The sequence below is a fragment of the Corvus cornix genome, chromosome 2, assembly GCF_000738735.6.
Source record: "Corvus cornix cornix isolate S_Up_H32 chromosome 2, ASM73873v5, whole genome shotgun sequence".
Lineage (NCBI taxonomy): Eukaryota > Metazoa > Chordata > Aves > Passeriformes > Corvidae > Corvus > Corvus cornix.
In genome coordinates, this window is record NC_046333.1 from 46,751,490 (window position 1) to 46,774,183 (window position 22,694).

General features: G+C 37.6%; 1 protein-coding gene across 5 annotated transcripts in view; it reads left to right on the forward strand.

The window, feature by feature from the left end:
* OSBPL3 (oxysterol binding protein like 3) overlaps positions 1–22,694 on the forward strand; it is an 88,061-nt gene that overhangs the window by 44,766 nt on the left and 20,601 nt on the right. For 2 of the 5 annotated variants that reach the window (XM_039548653.1, XM_039548654.1), the window contains exons 4-16: positions 2,196–2,315; positions 2,527–2,580; positions 2,797–2,910; positions 3,672–3,842; positions 7,210–7,336; positions 8,171–8,274; positions 8,419–8,511; positions 9,103–9,259; positions 11,652–11,782; positions 14,515–14,622; positions 17,419–17,553; positions 18,249–18,342; positions 21,313–21,563. In XM_039548653.1, coding sequence (XP_039404587.1) covers positions 2,196–2,315; positions 2,527–2,580; positions 2,797–2,910; positions 3,672–3,842; positions 7,210–7,336; positions 8,171–8,274; positions 8,419–8,511; positions 9,103–9,259; positions 11,652–11,782; positions 14,515–14,622; positions 17,419–17,553; positions 18,249–18,342; positions 21,313–21,563 — 1,659 coding nt within the window. The remainder of the gene's footprint in view (positions 1–2,195; positions 2,316–2,526; positions 2,581–2,796; positions 2,911–3,671; positions 3,843–7,209; positions 7,337–8,170; positions 8,275–8,418; positions 8,512–9,102; positions 9,260–11,651; positions 11,783–14,514; positions 14,623–17,418; positions 17,554–18,248; positions 18,343–21,312; positions 21,564–22,694) is intronic. The other 3 variants (XM_039548655.1, XM_039548656.1, XM_039548657.1) reach the window with 3 other exon arrangements.

Below are 22,694 nucleotides of genomic sequence, written 5' to 3' on the forward strand. Positions count from 1 at the left end.
GGAAGGTTGTATTCTGTATTTAAAAGTTTGATCAAAACTATTAACAGTCTTTATATTCCAGATGGGTGTAATGGTTGAGCTATTTCACAGCTGATTCCTTTCTCTTCACCTCATATACCCAATAGCATGGGTCTGTCTCATTTCAGGAGTCCCTTTCTTTCTAAGCTGATCCTTATAGAAAGATGAGGCTCCGTGGTGACTCACTGCAGCCTTTTTGAGTACTTAAAGGAGCATATAGAAAAGAGAATGAATATTTACACAGTGATAGGACAGGAGGGAATGGTCATAAACTGAAAGAAAGGAGATTTAGATTAGCTGTTAGGAGATTTTTTACTGTGAAAGTTGTGAGACAACTGGAGCAGGTTGCTCAGAGAACTTTTGGATGCCCCACCTCTGGAAGTGTTCAGTGCCAGGTTCGATGGGGCTGTAAGCAGCCTGGTTTAGTGGAAGGTGTCCCTGCCTGTGGCAGAGGGGTTGAAACTTAGATGATCTTGTTAGGGTCCCTTCCAACCTGAGATAATCTATGATACTGTGAATCTTCCTTGATTGAGATCAAATTTCTGCTTGTCTCTCTGCAAGGTTCTTCTGGCTAATTTCAAGAAGAAAGAAACAAGACCATAAACACAACATTTTTCATAATCTCGCAGCTGTTCCTGTTAGTTCTTAATTAGAATTCTATAACAAAATATGTTCCCTTGTAAAAATTTTGATTAGGACAACTGCACTTTTGACTTGTGTTGAGGTAGTACAACATCATTGGATGGTCTGTAAGGTGTTGATTGCCAGGAGCTGCTCAGCCCCACATTTCTACTGCTTGTAGCCTGTTGTGTGGTAAGTGTTGGGAGACTAAACTCAAAACAGGAAAGCAGAGCAGCTTTCCAGTTTCTTATATTAAATGAAGCACAAGGAAAATAACAGAGATATAATGGAGTGCCACCGATAGTGTGGTGGAATTAATAGATGCCTTTTCAAGATGGTTTGCTTGTAATGCCTTATTACACAAGTAATGAGCATATTACCTGATGTAATTTTTTTCTGGGTTTATAGAGGTGACGTTTAAGCATTCTGAAGATGGATAAATGAGGACAGCTAGCACACTTGCTGATTTTTTTTGTATAATTTTGTTTCACTTTTCAAGGTTTTTTTTAGCCAGTCAAGTTCTTTTTGGGAATACTTCCCTATGTATCTTACAGGGAGCACCATGAGTACTTACCTACCTGGAATAGTTCTCTTTTCCCTAAAGTGTTTCACACGTGTCCTTTTTGTTATTATACTCTGTGTATTAAAGTATTCTTTATCTTTTTGAAATATAAAGGGATGGTACTAGCACATACCATTTCCTGTCAGTTATTTATAATTCTACATCTGCCAAATCCTGGCAATAAATAATTCATGAGATCTCTGAAATCTTGAAACACATGTGACATTGTCATTTGTAGTTGTTCCATAAATAAAAACTGTAAAAATACTGTGAGATTTAGTCTCTTCTCTGTTATATTGCTGCAGGGTCTTTCATTTAAGAGTTCCTGGTGGCAAAAGATTCTCTTTTAATTGGAGTTGTATCTGATGAAGGGTGACTTCTATTTTTCTTATAGTTTCCATTCATGTCATGTTCCTCATAGTACTTGAGTTACTTCCCTCACTTTTTGATTTGTTTTTAGTTTAGTTTGATTTAATTTATTTTATTATTTTTACTTTAGGGAGGCTGCAATTTGTACCAAACAAAACCTTGAGTTACTGAGTATGGGCAAAAGAGTTTTATAGAAAAAAGGTCTTCATTTTCAGTGTCTCATTTTTTGCTTCATAACCTACAAAACCTATCCTTTTAACATGGGCTGTTTCTGTCTCTGATGACAGAAGGTTTTCTGCTAAATTGTGACTGTTTGCTGTGGTTATGCACTGTGTGTATGTACATGCAGGAGAAGATACATATAAAATTCTGGCAAGCACATAAATTCAATGAAGGATGTTGTCATAAAAATTGTGTTTTGTTTAGTGATGTTGTTTCTATCAAAATTAAAAAGAACCATATCTCTCTGATGATATGTAACGAAGTGTACAGATGGATCCTTGGTTATATTTCAACATCAATTGGGTTTTGTCTTTTTTTCTTATAGCCTTCTTCTTCTTGAATCTCTCTTTACAATTCAGTTCTTTGGAAGAAATAAGATCTACATTTGGATTTTCTGTTTAAGCAGGATAGCTGGGAAATTGTAGAAGGACTCCGCGGAGCAATGAATTGTACCCAGGAGCCACAGAAGCAGGAGGGCTGCTTGCTGAAAAAGAGGAAATGGCCTCTGAAAGGCTGGCACAAGGTAGGAAAGGAATGTGTATCTGAAAGCTTTATGCCACGTGAGTGGGACTTACTTGGTGTGGTTTTGTGACAAAAGGGTTACAAAAAAGCAGAGAAAGTATTCTCTGAAAAAAAGAAATGGAAGTGGGGAGGATGTGGTTTTGCCTTTTTTCTGTTTGTGGCCTTTTTTGTGTGTTTTGTCTGTTTTTAATTCTCTGCATTTCTGGTTACAGAGATACTTCTTTTTGGACAGAGGGATTTTGAAGTATTCTAAGTGCCGAGCTGATGTAAGTGATCAGAAACCCTCTAAGGCCATTTTATATAGTAACACCACTCTTTTATCCAAAATAACAATAATTCCCTACTGTTGGCAATGAGAAATAGAGTTTCAGCAGTTCTAAACAGTAGGTTGAGAGGGGAAGAAACGCTGATTTCAGAAGGTAATATTTATCCTTTTGCTTTCGTCTGGGGTGATTGTGTTTTTACTTTTTACATTTTTGCAGATAGAGAGAGGAAAACTTCATGGCTGTATTGATGTTGGACTTTCTGTCATGTCTGTAAAGAAATCAACAAAATGTATAGATTTGGATACAGAAGAGCAGATATACCACCTGAAGGTAGGCCTTCAAGGCTGTTATAACCTTGCTCCCAGACTAATAACATTAATTGTGTAGGGTGGAGCCTTTTTTTTTTTTTTTGATGGCAAGAGGTTTGTTAGTTACACTAATAATTTTTAGTTTCAGCAGATTAGTTTACACTTAATAACTTGAGAGGTCTTATTGTACTGTTTTAGGGCCCAGAATCAGTAACCCTGTTCTGAACAGAAACCTCAAAGATGCCTCATGTTTAGCTGCGCTTTTTTCACTTCTTACACAAGTGCTTTTATTTTCAGTAGTTGTATCTTCGTCCTTGTCTTATCTATAGGAAGTATTTTCCATGGTCAAGTATGGAGATTTATACTTGTGGAATAAATTGTTTTAAAGTACATCACCAAAATCAAATTTCTATTTGTAATTAGTTAAACACTGACCTAGCTTTACCAATGGCAATTAATAAATGACAAATTATATGTGTGGGGCTTTATTCAAATTGTAGGGGGGTTTTTTTATCTATAAGTTGTTCTAGTATTGTGTTCTGCATTGGAAGGCATAACTACTAACTGTAGTTTCTCTTTTTCCTGACTTTATCTTGTGATTAATTTTCTGTCATGCCTAAGCCCTTACAGTGTGCATTTTGGTAGGAGCATCCTTAGAAAAACTTTCCTGATACTTTGCCAGTAAAGGTCAGCCAGGCTAGCTGTCTAATGAGCACAAAATACCACAAATTCTTTGTTAGTTATTTCAAATGTGAATGTTATCAACCCTGAAATTTTGTGTAGGTGAAGTCTCAGGAGCTGTTTGATGAATGGGTAGCAAAACTTCGCCATCACAGGATGTACCGTCAGAATGAAATCTCCATGTTTCCTCATGACGCCAATAATATTTTCTTCCCTATGTCTACTACTACGGACTCTGTCCCTGGTTTCTGTGATTCTACTCCAGGTAGAAAGGTAATAGTTTTTATTTATAAATAATGAGCTTTCATAAAGAATTAAATTAGTCTAATTTGTGTTCATTAAATAAAGAGCATAATGGAAGTTTGTGGTGGCACTTAAGTTATGTTCTAAAATGTCAAGAGGAAAATTATTTATTGATTTACACCCAAGCAGTTTCCTTTATGGTGCTATTAAATTTTATGTAGTAGTTTTTCATTATTTAATCTAGTAAATTGTATTTTCACAGTGAATTTCAAAACTGTATATTGAGTTAGAATCCTCATAAATTTTTGGGACATATATCAGTATTTTTCTGATATGTGCTGGTGAATATTAGTCACAGAAGAGTACTCAGCTAGGTATTTTCTTTTCCCTTTAGCATTTTGTTGTATATGCTTTAGCTAATAAACCCTTTCCCCTTTTACATGAATGAAGCTGACTACTTAACTAAGGAGTATATAGGAGTTATACAAAAAGCCATCAACTGGGACCACTATTTATATTTTTAACTGAGGCAAAAGCATTATTCATATCAGTCCAAGGGCTGTGCTGTAGGTGGATATGGGGTCTAGATGGGTCCAGTCAGCAGTGTACTTCTCTTTTGGTAAAATCTGTGAATTGGTTTCACAAATGACCTGACAAATGCTCAGTCCACCCCCATAAATGGCCTCTTTGCAGTTTCATGGACGAGGGTGTTGGTTCTGTCCCTGAACACAGCCTCTGTGCCTTCAGCTGTCTGTACATTGACTGGCTGACCTTCACCCAAAGAAGGTCTTCTGCTCCAATGTAGAATCACTGGTCGCTTTTGAGAATCAAAAAAAAAATGTTCTGTGTTACTACAGTTGAAATGTAGTAACTGTTTCTGTCAGCTCCAGAATGACTCCTAAGCAGCCCTGCCCTCCTTGTTCTCCTTCTAACTAAGGCTTTCTTTTCCCTCGTGTAATTACTTTATGATCTGAGTAGGCTTGTTCCCCAATACCTGCAGTTCATCACTTTATCCTGTAACTGAGTATGAGTTTTAGCACACACACAGATGTGTCTGAACAGCTTTTTGCTCGTGGTCAAGAGGGAGGGGACGTGTGCGAGCGGGCAGCTGAAAGAACAATAACTCACCCTGCGGTAACAAGGCCATTCTGCAGAGAGTTGTCTGCACGCATTCCTTGTGCCAGCAGCTCCGTGGCTCTGACAGCCTGCTCTCCTCAGGCACTGTCTGCAAGGGAATGGCAAAGCTCCTGTGGCCATTTCATTATTTTCTCCTGAAAGACAGCAGGGATAGAAGTGGGGAAGGATATCAAGGGCAGAAGAGGAACATTGCAAAGTCCATGATATATTTATGCTGGTGCCCTCAAAAAACCCCGAAAGACCCAAACCGAACAAACCTATGTGACCAGCATATCTTAAAATCTATGCTTACTGTGAGGAAACTAACCATTTCTTCTTTGGCATGAAAGACTTTAATTCAGACTATTAGTGCAGATTTGCACTGCAAAGAAGCCCTACTTATTTTCATGTGAAAAATAGAAGGGGATAGTTCTTAAGCTGCAGTTAATCACCTTAGCTGTGCTCAAGCTAAATGGAAGTCTGCCAATTTACACCAGCCTTAGCTTGGTGTTAGTTGATATCACTCCAGCACTTAGGTTATTTTGAGAAATATATATTGAGTGAACTTCAGGTTTCATTTTATTTGCTTTTAGCAACACCTGGTCAGTTTTCACATCTTTTTTTATTGTGGTTGAGAGACAGGTGTCTGTATATGCACATGTTTATGTGGAATCCTTGGATTCTAAAGCTTAGCCATACTGATCCAAAGCAAAACTCTGAAAACTGGAGCTACACAAGCTCTCTCTTGTCAATTCTTGGCAATCCCTAATTCCTTCTTTCCGCATGCTCATGTCACTTGTATATGAGTTCTGGAAAAGTTGGTTACGTGAGGCCGATTTCTGAAGAGATAAATATGGAATTGGTTCAGAAAATGCCAATACAATTGCCCATTGTTAAATTCAGTTTACTTGTGCTTTTAAAGATGCTGAGATTATTATCTGGATATATATGTGTGTGTGTATATATATATATATATATGTCTAAATAGATGACTAAAGCTTGTACAGCTTTATGTAGGAATAAGCCAGCTAAGCTGAGTTGATTAATTTAAAAACAAGTGTGCTCATTGATGCTTACTGCTATTGCATACTGACACAATACTGAATGACATCACATGGATAGTGCATTTCATTTTATTCTGAAGCTCAGGTTGGTGGTCATGTTGTAAATTTAAAAAGGCCTACTAAGAAAGCTGCAACTGACTGAGATGTAGATGAAATTTCTTATTAATAGATTTAAAATTAGTACTACTGGAGTTCTGATGTAAGGTGAGCAGGAGGTAACAAAGTTTGTAAATTGTATGCTTCAGAGAAGAGCCAAACAATTTTGTCACCTTTTCTCATAATCAGTAAAATGACTGTGTAATGGCACTAAGATGAAACAGTTTAAAACTGATTTTTAACAAGATGTTGACAACGCATATGATTTGTGCATCTTCCTGACCTGGGTATTATTGAAAATGAAAGGTTTAGTAAGGTGTAAAACTAACTAACTATAACTAACATAATAGTATTGAATGGCTACTATTTGTAGTTACATGAGAGAAGAAGACAGCATTATAGGCTACAATCAACTGGTAACAGTACTGGTAGAAATTTCTTCCCACTGGAAGCTATTTAATTGTACTGCTCAATTAGCTCTTATGCAGAATTTCCAGCATCTCTTGAAGCATCTGATGATGGGCACTGCTGAAATTGAGCTAAGTTTGAAAATGTTTACTGAGGTGTTGTCAAAGGGTAGTCTTTACCCAGATGAGGTGTATGGTCATCCCTGTATTAAGGCCTGTTGAGCCAAATCCATGCTGAAGTCACTCAACCTTGTGTAAAATTTTAAATGACATCTAGTATATCTTGCTTTTTCACTGAAAAATAGCTTTAACAAATGTATGTGTTACATCTAAGTTACTTTTGGGGCTTCTTGGGGGAGCGTGGAGGAGGAACAGAATGTCCGAATTTGGTACCTTCAGATATGGTACTTTAATTGTTTTAAGTTGACTTAATTTATGCAGAATGTTGCCCTTCCTCCAAATTTAGTTTTCAGCAAATTTTCATGGTCCTTGAGTGTTTCTACTGCTTGTGGACAGCAGTTATGTTAGATATCCTGGCATTATGCTCAATGACTATATACCTAGTCTAGATCATACACCTTGTTTCCCCTGCATGTAATTGATGCCTTCAGTCCTTGTCCATGACCATGGTCCTCAACTGTTGGTTGTTGGAATTTGTGCATACAACATTAAAATACTGTGTGTTAATAATTCATTTGTTCTTCTTTGGAACAGGCAGGCAGCTTGACCAAACAGAATTCAGTGTCAACTGGAGGTAATTTGTCATTTTCTTTTTCGAGTAATGAGTCCAGGATTTCATCTTGGCTACAGTCTTCTGAAGACATGGAAAAATGCTCAAGAGGTAATGATATTTGAAGAAAGCTGAAAGTAGCCTAATATTTCCCCTAGTTTTTCATAACAATGACAGTATTATACACTAAGTAGTCATTATGGTTAGAATTTTCTCTGAAACTGGAGGAAGGAGAGAGGTGGTGGTTGATTAAGTGGTTACTGACTTGTTTGCAAAAGAACTGGTGATTTTGGATGTGGGGGTATCAATTGTGGGCAGCTCTTCAAGGAACCAGTACATTTCAGTACATTTTCTTTTATATAGGAACATCACATGCAGTAGTAAGATTTGAACATCCTTAGGCTGGAAAAAGGGAAGCATCCAAAACCTAGTAATTTGAAAAGCACTAAGTCTTTGTACTTCAAAGTCACCTTCTGCTTTCATGCTTTCCTAAGAGCATGAAGATCTTTCTCATGTTGGCAGTGTCTGTGTGATATTTATTTGTTAAGTTTCTACCTACCAGTGAGCTTCTTCTCTAATACAGAGGAGCCTCATCTCTAGGTCTGAATGCGCAGTTCAGTGTTGATGCCTGTGGCATTGTTGCCCTCACCAGGAGGAGCTCTGACAAATCTCAAACTGCAGAAATTATCACATTATTCTCATTATTTCTGCAGCCAACTAGGAAAAGATATCATGATCATTATACACACCATATAGGTGCATTTCAGTATTTTGAATTTGAACTCGAATATAGGATACAATCTCTTTATCTTCCAGTCTAATGCTTTTAGTCAATGAATAACTTAAGCTAGCTGCAATCAAAATAGGACTAACCTACAAAGACAGAAAACTGTCAGTGTGTCTGTTACTGTAGGGCAACTGAAAATATTCTCTTGTTCCAAACAGACCTCTCCAATTGTCACACATATTTACTGGAAATGAACCAGCTGTTACAGAGCATGGATGTTCTTCACAGGACATATTCAGCGCCTGCTATAAATGCTATGCAGGTTTGTTGTTTAAAAACAAAACCAAAAAGCATTTTCCCTTACAATTCCAAAAAATAACCCCAAATCTTAAAGAATCGAGGTATTTCTTAGCTCTGTTAGGTTTATGGCAGTCTCTGTTGTTTTTGTCCTGTGTGTTGTTAAAAGGTTGGACCTTTTGAAAGCCCAAAGAAGGAAAAGAGAGCACATAGGAGGTGGCGATCCAGGGTTGTTGGGAAAGAGGCTAAAGGAATGTTACAGGTAACTTCAGTCCTTTCAGAGCCCATCTTCCTCCAAACCTTAGTTATTGATCACTTCTTGGCATGACCAGTTAAGGAAATACAAATCCTTTCTAAGTAGTGTCCTGTGTTACTCATTTTAAGTGGTAATATATCAGACAAAACACAAATGTGTTGTCATTGATATCTGCAATAGAACCTGTCCTGTTACCTTCAGGACACTGGCCATGTTTTTTACCCCTGTTTTCAGTCTGTCTCTAATTTTTTTTTTTTTAATCAGAACAGATTACTGCAAATTCCCTAGCTAGTTTAGTGCACATTTGCATCCAGAGGCCATGTGATTAGATATTTATAAGTGGGGGAAAATAATATAGCATGTTACCTTTGTCAATGGGCTTGCTTCTCTGAGTTTTGGCAATCTCCCATTATGGGATCTTGAGCCAAGTTATATCTCTGGTTTCGTTTGCCAGGTGTCATCCATTCGAATCTTACTGATAATTGATAGTAATTTTTTTCATTTTTGGTGTCTGCAACATGTAATCCAGGTGGGTACAATAAAACAAAATTTTCTTTACAGTTAATAAAAACATCACAAATTACTGTCTACTTACAGGTGCCTTCAGTATTTTCTGCCCCTATGAGACTGCATGCTTCCAATCCAAACTTATCTACAATAGATTTTGTAGAGGAGAAAAATTACTCTGATGGCTCTGAAACATCATCAGAGTTTACTAAAATGCAAGAAGACTTGTTTCACATTGCACATAAAGGTAAATGAAATTGTCTTTCATAAATGGCTTCATATCATCCCAGTTTAGATAATGATATGACTTCTGCGAATGCTTCCTCTTTAATGTTTAGAAAAAGCAGAAAACACCCTTCCTTTAATTTCCTTGAGGAATTGCAAGTGTTGAGATCTTGAGTCATTTGAAAAAGGGGGCTTAATCACCACTTTTTAGGGTTTTTATTTAATAGAGAACTACTTGTTTTATGTGCTAAAAGCCTAGATTCAATTATTTTTTGCCAAAAGGTAAAATACCTAAAATTGGTTGCTAGAAATACAGCAGACTGTACTCTCTTGTTTGCATGCATATCCGTGCATATGAGCACATTTATGTTTCTATATTCTGTGTGCTTCACTGTAGTTCAGAGTCAACATTTGTTGGTGATGCAAGGGTTGCTATGGTAGTAACCTATTTTTAGTGAATACAGAAGAGTAAATCATGCAAAGCAGCCAGAGGGGGAGCTTGACTAGAAATATTTCTTCCCTCAAAATCATTTTTCATTAGCAATGCTTTGTTCCATCACCCTTGCACCAGAAACATTTTTATTGTTTAAGTGATCTTGGTGAGGGAGGCACTTACGCATTTGTAGCTGAAAGGCTTTTGGGAGTATTGGCTTTGTCCCCTTTGGCACACGATAGTGGTTGATGTTATCGATAAGCATTCTTTGCTTCTTGTTCCCCTTTAGTGCTGATGTATCTTGATTCTGTTATGTAAGGAATGTATCTAAGTAGTAAACTTCATAAAGTCAATGATAGTCAAAACTGACGTATGTTTTCCAAAGAAAGAAAGGAAGTGAGGGTGGGATGCAGTTGGAGAAGTTGCTGTTAAGCTGAGCAATGAAATCACCTACTCAAGATCATCTTACTGGAATTGTCTGTGACAGAAATTTTGTTTAGATTGATCCACAGTGATTTGAAGGGACAATTAACTTGGTTCTATTGACTGCAGAATCATTTTACTAAGAGGATAAAGAATATTTTTCTAAAGTTACTTAATAGCACACCCTTTCCAAGAAAGAGTAGTGGAGAAAAGTTTTGTGTCACCTTTTTGATACAAATTGAATAAAATGTAACATTATTAGTTTAGTAGGTAATAATTCTTGAAAAGTAGAGTTAGTATACAACGTATTAAATGTCATTGAAGGTCATTGAAAATTCTGGTCATGTTATCTACATATAACAGAAAGCCTAACAGAATAGATCACAGGGGATATATCTCCCTCCCCACCCTGTGATACTGTTAAAGATTTCTTTGGATAGTATGAGAATTAGCTTTGGTAATGGTTGGCAGTGTTGGAATATACTTTAAGAATAATTTTTCAGAAGACTAAATTAAGTTACGTAACTCCTCAGGGAAATGATGGTTCGGGTTACCTCAGAGTGGATGACTAGGAGAGAGAAGTATTAGGAATTCCTTATTGTTTCCCTTTTTCATGCATCCATGCTCAGATTTTCTATCTTCATTTCCCTGTAACTGGATTCATTTGTGCATTGTCAAGTCTCATGACTGTATTACAGGGCTTGATTAGGCCCTCAGAAATCCTCTAATACTCCAGTCAGATGAATGTTGAAAACCTACGTAAGCAAATACTGCTCAAATAAATTTTTATTCCTTGTGGTTAAAGAGAAGATGAAATGTCTTAATGGTAAAAAAATTCCAAAAGCATATTTCCCCTATAAAACCCCCTTTAGTGATTTTAAAATTGCATGATCTGTTGTCTGATTTAAATGTATTGGGCTGGTGATAGTGCCTCAGGAAGGAGTAGAAGTAGCAGCATAACATGCACATCACTCAGGATCTGACCCTCTGAGTCACTAAATCATCTAACAAGCTGAAATTTCTCTAGTACAGAAAGAGATAACAAAACACAACACCACAGTTGACTTACTTGTGGGGAAACTACTAACCCTAAGCTGTGGCACAATATGTGTTATAGCTGCCTTTTTTTTTTTTTGATGATTTTTTTTTTCTATTTGATTTTTTTTCTTTCATCTCTTCTTCTCCCCCACTGGAATTTAGAGAGGAGTATGGAATAGAGTCATGACCACCTGAAGATTCAAGCTAATTGGGAAACAAAAGCAAGTGAAGAGCAGATGTGGTTAGTTAGCCTTGCTGCCATCTGTCACAAATAATCAGAGTAATTTTGACTGTGGCTAATATAGTCAACACAGTAGCCTTCACCATAAACATGTCTCCTACTAAAAATCTACCCTATAACCTTGATTAATATTACTTGTTTTTAGTAACCCACCCTGGAACTCTCAACCTAAATTCTTGTTTCTGTCACCATAAACGATGCTTTGAGTTTTATGTAATTGGTGCGTATACAATTGGTAGCAGCTGTTTTTAACTGTCACTTTTTACAAAATGGTTCTAGTTTACTTCACCTTGAGGTCAGCTTTCAGCACCATATCTACAGAGAGAGAAAAGCTGAAGCAGATGCTGGACTATGATGCATCCTCATCTCCATCTGCACAAATAGTGGGCTTGAAGAATGCCTTAACATCTGTAAGTGACATGCTGAAGCTCACCAAGCTTCATTGTCGTCAGATACTACTTTTAAATTTCAGAGTAGTTAATTTTTGTTTCCTTAGTGTCAGCTCTGTGCTAAAATTTGCAGAATTTAATTGTAGTAAGTTATTATAGATTGTGTTTTTCAACGACTCTTCTAAATGTTAAAGGTATTTTCAAATCATTGGAGTTTAATAGATGGATTGATTTAGGTATGTAGTGTAATCTGTATCACTCGATGTTAAGAATCAAAGGGCTGCTCTGTTACTGTGAGTCTGCTTTCTTTCTAAACATGCTACTACTCAGTTCTGATGGGTTGCAGGTTTCCTTTCCCTTTTCTTTACCTCAACAGCACTTGAATATTCACTGTATGACTTAGCATAAAATAAAGGTGAGAGTGGCTGAATGCTCTCAGCTGTCCTTTCTAGTGCACTACAGAGCTTCTCCATGCTGCACCAAGACACTGCAAAGCAAATTCAAGTACAACTGGTTTATGTTGACTTCCAACCTCAATTATCTCTCAGTCCTCTAAAAGCAGCAATGGAGTTCTTAGGGCAGAGTTCTAAGTGACAAAAGATGGTGCTCGTTAAAAAGGTGGGGGGTTGGTTGGTGTGCTGTATGTAATTGGCTGAGACCAGAACTTTTCATCTGGGTCATGTTTGAACATGTCAACCAAATTTATCTGATTTCAGAGCAATGAGGGCTGTCTTTATCATGGCCTTAAAATTTCAGTGTTTATTGCAAACACCACATCAGAGGCAGAGGAGACTCTCTGGCACTGATCAATGTGATGTAGATCATCCTAGAATTATTTCAGTATGAAAGCTTCCCTTTGCTTTACAAAATCTGCATGTGATTATAGTTTTTAAGTGTATGACATGCCTCTTTGCTTAGACCTTTAGAGGCTGTGATGTCTTCACAGTATTTAGAGAAAGTTGAAGCCTGTTGCATAATATCTGTACTCATTCACTTGCATTTCTTTGGTTTTGGCTTTCAGATGTTCCACTTCTGATATTTGAATAGGTGACTTTTATTTTTCCAATGTTATTTGTCTACCATTTTATATCAGAAAATCAGTTTTAAGACTGCTGAACTCAGTGAACACTCAGCTTAGCATGAATCACTTTGTTTTCTGGGCAGTGAAATTTGGTTGTCCATCTTCATCCTGTACATGTCTTTAAAAATAATTCTTTTAGGTCTTATCTGATACTTAATTAGTTTTGTAGCCCATCCAGAAGTCATCTGTGAACTTTGGCTGATTCAGCAAGGTAATCACCTATGAGGGCTCTTCTTAATCTGCAGTTCTGTAATGTCATGATGCCAGCAGAAATTTTCTTATCCTGTGCAGCAGAGATCCTGTAGGAGAATGGAATGAGCTTCCTTTGAAGACGTTTGGAAGCATGGAGATGATAAACTTGACATATTTTTAAGATTTCCTTGCAAGAGAGTCCTGTGTTAATGACTTTGGCTTAGTGTTTGTTGTTGTTCATTTTAGTTTGTTTTCTCTACAGGAGGAACAAAAAAATCACTCACAGGTTGAAAGCTATCAAACATAAGTCTGTTTTGCTCCCATCAGCCTGGCAGTAGAAGAAAAATGAACAGATTTAAAGTGGATAAGCCACCACAAAATTAGCATATCTGCCTCTGCTTCTCCTTCATTAAGATAGTATTCTTGACCTACACACATTCTAAGAAAAGGAAATACAGAACGGGAAAAGATACAATATTTCTGATTTGGGGGGAGGAAGAAGACAGCGGGAAGAAAATATTTTGTAACAAATAATGAAAATGGGAAGATGCTATTACAGGAGAGCTGTTTTGCACTTACCTGATGTTGAGGATTTAACACAGTGCTGAGCACTTGACATACAAGGGATATATACCTTTATGGCAAATTCAGACCACATATAGGTAAAGCCAGAAATAAGTTTTCTCTACTCCATCATCACACTGAGCTTACTGTCTTTCCTGCCACCAAGAGAATTTTCAACAAAAATTACTGCCAAAAGCAGAAGCATTTTTGGGATAAAGTGGATGTGTAAACAGCAGGGTTCTCCACATCCTGGTATTGATTCAGATCACTAAAATGGAATGTAAGTCTTCAGTATTGTTCCAAAATTAGTAACATGATATTTTGTTTCAAAGGTAGTTTCATTGCAGGGTTACACTCTCTTCCTACATGTCTAGTCTAATTGACATCTATCAGATGCACCCAGAATAAGTAAATAACATGTAACAAACATGAGTTTGCAGTACAGGCTTTTTATTCTGACCATTGCTGTTATAATCTGATAGGAGACAAATCATACCTGTTACCTGTGTGAATTTGTGTCTTATTTCTCTGTCACTGGAAGGCAAAGGAAACTGCCAGTATGGGAAAATCAAATGGTTTTGGATGTGGCAAGAACAGATGTTGAGGGAGGCTATGTTGGAGATGGGAGTGAAGGAAGGGAGCTTGAAAAGAAAAACATCCCTGCCATCTTTGACCTTTTTTCTGCACTTATGTCTCTGTTTCCTCAAACTGGAAAAAAACAGTTTTAATTTGAGAGATAAGGAGTAAGGTTTGAAGCATTTATAATAAATGATTTGCTGAACCAGTAAAAAAATGATGTGGTAGTAGTGTTTTATACTGCACTTTAAATAGTCTTTGCCCCCTTTTATACAATAAAGCCACATTCAAGTTAGCTGAGAGAACTTTATATCCCCAATATTTTTGTTAAATATTCCAGGCAATAGCACAAAACACAGATCTTAAAGACCGGTTACGCAGAATACATGCCGAATCTAAGATCATTGATTCAGCATCTAATGCAAAATCAAGTCCAGATTTGGTGAAGGTGGGTATGGATTTCCTCTTTCAGTGATGTCCATTCCTCCAGCCCCTACATCTAGACAGTGCTGCATAGCTGCGCCTTGTCCTGTTCTCCGTGTCTTCCCTGTGGTGTGGTGTGTTAGCAAAGCCAGTCTGCTTTCATGGTTGTGAGTCATTTCTGATGATGCCTTGTCTGGTATTTGATTTCAAAGATTTTCCTTGTGAGCAGGTTTCTTGAGCACATCTTCCATTGCTTTTTGCTACTGGTTCCTGGTGTTCTCCCTTGCCTCCTGCCTGCTTCTCATTCAGCATGTACAAAGCTCCTGTCACCCTTGTGCCACTGTTTCTCTTGCCCTTTTAGTCCCCTGTTAAGTTCTGTAGATCTTTTGTTGCCCATTTAAGTGCTGTTAGCCCAGAATGTTGGCTACCAGTGTGGATCATGTAAGGTTTAGAACAATTACTAGACATTTCCATGAAAGGATCAAAGTTAATGGTACATACAAGAATCCTTTCAGCCATTTAGTGTTCTTTGTGTTAAGCCAGGGAGTCTTCTATATCCAGTTAGCCAGTTATCTTCTATATCCAGTTAGTTTGAGATTCCACTGATGTTCAGACAGTTTTTTGGCTTGCTGCAGAATGCATGTGAATATGGGGTAATTACAGGTCATAAGATGTAGGTGTTAATGGTGTTAGTGAGGGAAGCCAGAATTGTGTTATTTATCATAGATTTTCCTAAATGTTAACTCATGCAGAAACCTCTGCTGTGCTTGTAGTATAAATCTTTCATTAGAACTTGAGTGCTGGGGCTTTTATGTAACTAATTATTTCCTTGTATTTTTAAAGACAGTTTAGTCATTCCAGAACAGATTCCATCTGTTCGCTTCTGGTTCAGTTCTGTTTTAGTGGAGCTGTGTTTTGGTCATATTTAGCTGTTCAGTTTTGGGGTTTTTTTCCTTTAGGTAGTTGATCATTCTAATGCCTTTTGCTTTAAAACCCATGAGAATTTGAACAGCACTTAAACTGCTATCCAGAAAAGCATTAATGCACTGTTACTTAGTTGCAGGAGTTCTTTATTTTCTTACTTAGTGGAGGTCTTTGCAATGACGACGGATTATTTCTGAAACTTGTGCTATGTGCTATACACACACACAGAGGCACATGTGACAGAAATAGCTTTTAGAAGGTCTTTTGGAGGTTGCATTCACAAATTCCCTCTGGCGTGGCTTGGGATGGAACTTAAGGATGAAATCACTTATACTGGAGAAGCTTCATTTTAAGATTGTCTGAGGACTGTGATACAGTAGTGCTGCTTTGAGGAAGACAGGACCATTGCACAAAACTTGTCATTAAATGATACATCGGGTGCTATGATACACCCAATTTGAAAATTGAAGCAGTATAAAATAGTATCTCAAGCCTTTGCATAAGGGAAAAGTTTTGTTTGTCTATTGGGTAATTTAATTGTATTTCATCATGCCAAAGTGGGAATTTGGAACAAGAAAACCTGAAGCTTATGTGTTAGATATAAAAACCTGATGCTCTTTTATGAGTCTTTCCTGCTCACTTCCCTTCTCAGATTCAAAATAGTATTGGAAACAATCCCAGTAGCAATGCTTATGTGTAAGGTATTTTTTTTTTACTTGTAGGCTAGTGTAACTGCCTTCCTACAGGAGGGACAATGTTGAGGTTCTCTTTTATCCCTGCTGTAAAAGGAGGGGTTTTTTAAGTCTTTTGTATAGCATTTGTTTTGTTTCCATGTCACCATTATCAGGGTGTACCAAATAACATTTCATACAATAGCAAAACCTACCAACAGAAAAACTTTGAAAGAAGGTTTGTCAGCTTGATTATGGGCTTGTCAGACTGTTCGTTATGTTGTTCTGAAAATAAAATACTACAATTCCTGCAAAATTATGATAGGGAAGTCATGGTTATAAGTTAGTAAAGCACCTCATGCAGAAAATCTTCAGAGCAGCTAATACACTCCCTTGGGCCAGCATAGCTCATTTCCTTTGTGTTGGAGGAGTTATCAGGGAAAACAGTAGCACACAAGCTTTGACAGCTTTTTTACTGCCATCACAGAATGAGAATTTTCACTGGTCACCCCACCTTTGCCAGGCCACCTCTTGGAGCTCTGCTTACACCAATGATCTCTTGAGCTTCCATGGGAGGGGCTGTCAAGATCTCTGTGGCGGTCAAATGTGCCTTCAGCAGCAAAAGCAATTCCGGTTCCATGGCTTAAATAGTATGTTGGTTTTGGTTAATGTGGAGACATCTCAGGTGTGGATATGAAGGAATGCTTTCCAAAGCACAGCATAGAAAATTGGTGAAGAAAAAGAGCTAGGAAAACATACTAGTATAAAGAAAGCAACTTTACCCCTCAGAATTTTGTAGACTACTCTACAGCAGGCTTTGCATTAAGCAATGATTAATTAATTTGCTAAGATCAGGAAGGAATGTGAATCTAGGATGCAATATAAAGAGATGGGAGTTCTGTTCTTTTGTGGGCTTTTTGATGACACACTTGGATATATCTGGCTAAATAATTCAAATAGCAAAGCATTTTTATATGCAGCACTTTTAAGTGATTTACTCAATATGCATTGCTTTATTTTCCTTCTTTTTCCTTCTCTTTGCTCTGTTTTACTTTGGTTTTAAATCCCACTTTGAAACACATGCTATCTTTTACATAAGTTGAAGAGGAGCATGTGCAATCTTCTCCCAATGTTTTACAGCCCTTCAAGTTAGGAGACTGTGGAATTGCATGCACGAATGTTGTTGGTGGTACTTCCCTGCTCAAAACTTCTTTTCTTTTAAACAGGAAAATTCAAGAGAAGAAGGCAGAGGTCTGGTTCACCAGGTCTCCAATGAAAGCAGACTGTCTATAGCTGACTCTCTCACGGAATTTTTTGATGCACAGGAAGTCCTGCTGTCTGCTAGTTCTTCAGAAAATGAGGTCTGAGCAAGAAGATTGACATCATTCAGATGTATTTTCTTATCTGCTAATTGACATGCAATCTTTCTGAGTGCTAGCTGTACATCAGAAGACTGCCAGAAAATTTAAATTTTCAAAACATTTAGAAATTAATATGCCATTTATATTTATTTGTTGTCATTGTCTCTTCACTGTAAAAGGTAGCAATTATTAAGAAGTCTTATATACTCAGCAAGGCAGATGGCAATTAAGTAGCTAGTATGCAGATACTGCAGACATTGTACTGGCTGCCTTCAGTCATTATACAGGTGCCCTGGGAATTGCATCACAAAAATACTTGGTCATACCTGTCCTTGTGGTTCCTGTAGGTACCTTGAAGCTGATGTCATGCATATTGAAATTTATTAGATCATTGATTCCTCTCTTGGGCTCCATAAAAACTTGGCTTTTGACATGACGAAAGCCTTCCTAGTTGTGAGGCTAAGGAGATGAAGCATGTCTCCACTAAAGCTAGATTCTTCAATTATGGCGATCTCTCCCAAATTTAGTTGTCTCTTCTTAGGACTTTGTAGTACTTTTCTGTAGTACTGAAACACCGCTTAAACGGTTCAATTATATTAAAACAATAATTGCAGCTGAAAGTAACACTTTCCACATACATATGGGGTTATTTTAAAGAGTGATGTATCTTGCTTTTTTCCCCACCCCACACTCAGGTATCAGATGATGACTCATATGTAAGTGATATCAGTGATAATGTCTCAGAAGATAACCTAAGCAATGACATGGAGAATGAAAGACAAACGTTAGGTAAGTTCAGTGGGTTTTTATGCCATGTTTTGAGAATTTTGTTTCTGTTTGTTTGGGATACTTTTTTCTTCTCTTACTAGATAATTAGATGTTACGGGTTTTGAGATGTAAACAGACTGTGTTTTTTCTCGTATAGACTCAGATTGGTTTGGAACAGCAGATTCTGGATAATCTGCTTATCTGGGCACTGTTGATTAAGCAGGATGGTGGTTCTGTATCATCAGGGAAACATCTTTTCTTGGCTTCTTTGATGCAACTCCCACTCCCTCTCAGTTTCACATGGCCACAGGATTTTCAGAGTAGCAAGGCCTAACTGCTTTCTTTTTTTAAAAAAGTAATTTTCTTCTTGTCACACTGTTTTTTCAGTCTGCAATTTAGCAACTGCATTCAGAAGTCATGTTGTTTTAGCAGAACTCACTGTTTAAAGGAACATGAGAATAATTACACACTGGCAAGTCTGGTGCATGCCCACAAGAATTTCTTTCTTGCATGTTTCAATCATTATAGTCTTGTTAGTACATATGCTAATTTGTCCTTCTAATTAGAAGGAGACTCAAAAAAAGGAGAAGAATTGGTCATTACAACCTGCCTTCAACTCATTTCAGCTAACCACAGTGTTCTTCCCCCTCTAACAATGTATTTTTATCTTCAAAAATGCTGAACAGTGATTTCTTACTAGCAGCTGTTTCCTGATCATCTCCAAGGACCAGTGGATTCCTATGAACTTGGGTAGTTTGACAAGTGTTCTGTAACTGTTCAAAATGAAGATCTTTTAATTTTTTCTTTTAAGATAGGAAAGAATACAGATAGATTTATCTCATGATCTGGACCTTAGAAAGCTGTATTATTGTGGCAGTTCATCTTTTTGTAACAAAGACTGTCACTGAAGCTCTTCAGTATAAGCAGCACCTCTGCATGCTTCTGGTACCTGCTATTTCAGTGCTTTGGGCAGCCTGCCACTGCCATTAATAGAAAACTGGATGTCTTTTTCCTACAGGGCTTTAGCTGCACCATAAATTGTGGGATTATGATAAAATCCTCTGGTCACTGCAATGTAGAAGGTCAGATCAGATGTTGATAATGATCCAGTTTGGCCTCAAAAGTCACTGAGTCTAACTGGAGGTCAGATGTCTAAATCTCCTTTGGCATTCATCCTGTCTGTCACAGCTCTTACAAACCAGAGCTGCATGGGCTTTTCTGTAACAGAGAGTGGGCAAACTTCACTGTTTAGAAAATTTGGTATCTGAGTATTGGAGTTCTTGCTCTACTCTTGTTTTTTTCAGCAGCTTACCTCAATTAATGGACTGGTCCAGAATACATAAATGAGTCAATTGGTATTCTTCTTTTAATCAGAAGCTGTCAAAAGACATAGCCAAATCCCATTTCTGGGAGCTCTTTTAAACAAGGATAGGTTTTTAGCATTTACCTCATTCCTGAGGTATCTAAGGCAGCATCCTTCTTTTTGGCCTCTTCTGATCTTAAATAAATTCTTCCAATAGGGAAGTATGGGAGTCAACTCCTTAACTCTCAACAGTATAATTGTTACAGGTAGATTTTTTGACTCAATAGTGCCCATGCCATTTTTAAGCAAAAAGAAAGATACAGGCAAGGGACAGTTCACCTGACCTCGTTAGAGTAACTCAGTCATATGAGGTATTAGGACTTCTAGTTTGAGTGGCAGGAAAGATGGAAACTCCTTCCTCAAAACTCTGAGGCTACTGGTTACCCTTTAAAAACTCTACATGAGGCATGGGCTGGCAGGGATGGAGAAGTTCGTCCTTGTGGTCACCTGTCACTGCTGGAAGCACTGCTGATACTGTGCTTATGTCAGTGGAAGAGCAGAGGAAGTACTGGTTAAGTGCATTTAAGGGCAGGGAGTCTTCAGGCATGTGTAGCACAGAAAGAGATGTGCTGCCCAGGTTGGGTTTAATTCCTTCAAGACAGAGCTGTGTGAGGAAAGCCAGAAAAGGACAGGGGTTGACAGACTGAGGCTATGCCGAAATGTTTCCAAATAGTAACTGATCCTAAGGCAGGAGCTTCCTAGGTGCTCCTCAGGATGTGTAAAGATAAAATATGTTCTTACAGTGGCAAACACATTCCTCTCTGAAACAAAAGTGATGTACAGCTAAGCAGGGTAATCACTTCAGACTAGTGCCTGTTGCAGAAGCTTGTAGCTCTGTTTGGATTTTGCTACAAATCATTTCATTCAGAACTATTTATCCTGTTCTGATTGCTTTGATATAGCAACCAGACTTCAGATATTTGTGTCAACGACTCTTGACTTGAGTCTTCATTTTTTTTCTTTTTTTATCTTCAGCAAACCCAAAGCACAGTTGCTTCAGCTTTTCCCTTTTCCACCCTTAAAACATGTCAGTTCTCCATCAATGTATGGGCGTATCTCAAAGTAACATCGCTAAGTTTAAATGCCATGGGGAGCAACGTGGAAAAGCCTGAATGTAAATTTGTGGTGCAGTAAATTTCCCTGGTAGGAGTATTCAAAAAAGTAGGAAGAGCTCAGTAGGAGTAGTTATTATCCTTACATCTGTAAGTTACATCTCGCCTTCTGAGAAGTGTCAACTTAATTGAAGGTCTGTCAAGTAAGGAGGTTTTATGTCCCCTAAACAGATATGAATCCATCTCTATTACAAATAAAATAGTTATAATATTTACTCTTTCAACTTCAGTGGAAAGTCTGAGCAGACTTTTCTTGCAGACTTTAAGGGAAAAGAAGGTAATTTTTATGCATCTCTTGTACCTGGCATTTTACTTCTGTTAATATATGTAAAATATTGTTCTTAATTTTGTCATTTTTATAACAGGCTATCTTCAAACCACAAGTGAAATACTTAAATGAATCGTGGGTGGAAGGAAGTTTTGACAGAAGAAAAGATGGTTGCATTTTAATGTATGTTTGCAAAGGGGATGAAACTAAGAAAATGTGAATTTAATTGCTCTGCCACTTCTTTTCAGATTGTATTTCTGAAAGCGGAATTGGATGCAATTCTAAACGGAGAACATGTTTACCAGCTCCATGCCCTAACACGAGTAACATCAGCCTATGGAATATCCTGAGGAATAACATAGGAAAGGATCTCTCCAAAGTGGCCATGCCAGTTGAGTTAAATGAGCCACTGAACACCCTGCAGCGTCTCTGCGAGGAGCTGGAGTACAGCGAGCTCCTGGATAAAGCAGCGCACACACCAAACCCCTTTGAACGCATGGTAAATACCTTATTCCAAACACTTAGTAACATTCAGTAGAATTAGAACAGAGTAAACATAAAAGCAATGCTGAAGAAATGAAGATGTTCTGTTCCATTGTTTTGTTTCTCTCAGCTGAGAGAGGCAAACTCTCCAAATGTGTCTGTACATACTCACATAGCCACTATTTTTGACTCTTCTGCTCCATTTCTGTTGCTTTTTCAAAAAGTCTCCCTCTCCTCAACTACCTTGCTGTTCTGCAAGTTTAAACAAAAAAGAAGCTTAGTTCTGTTTTGCAGCCCTTGCTCTGCAATATTAAAAATTTACAGCAAAAAGGGAAGAGGGGATTAAATTTATATAATTCCCTGTCAAAGATGAAAGCTACAATATATCTTTTTCAAGGGTGTTCTGATCTGGTAACACATCTGTACATAGAGATGCTGGATCTTCCAGCCCTACATTACTGTGATATCTCTATATTAACTATGAGCTCCATATTTTTTAACAGCTAGTTTTCTGAAGTTTTGGGGTTATAATCCAAAATGTTCAGGATCTCAAAACCGGGCAGTATGATGTATATTGGGTACAATAATGGAGTCATCCTCTGCCAGTGCAGAACCCTGAATTCTGCATTTGGCAAAAGAACAAGAGAGAAGTGCTTTTCAGTTGTTCTGCTTCCAGGTGTACAAGAGCTACTTAAAATGCAAGCCCATAAATAAAGGATTAGAAGCTCCCTAAATTCTCGTAAATGGAAGATACAGATTTTCCCATAAACTGAATTAAGCCTTTTCAACTCAGTATGTCTTATCTTAAAATGAGGTTATTAAATGGAAGTAGGTAGTCGTGTTATAAATACTGTTTGAAAAGTCTCTTTCCTCATTCTGACACACTCAGGGGTTACAATTTAGGGCCTATTCCCAGGGTGTGGCCATTCACTGGGGTTTTCAGTCCATAGCTTTTTTTGTTCTCTTGAGAACATATGCTAGAAGGAAAAGGAAATGAGCAGTAGTTGTTCAAAAGGGAGTGAAAAGAAGCCTTCTCTCCTTCCCACACCCAGGCATCTGGAAATTACCTCAGACTGGTGTATTCTTTGCCTTTGAGAAATTCCTGAAGCAAAATTTAATGCTAGCTGTTGCATAGTAATTGCAATAG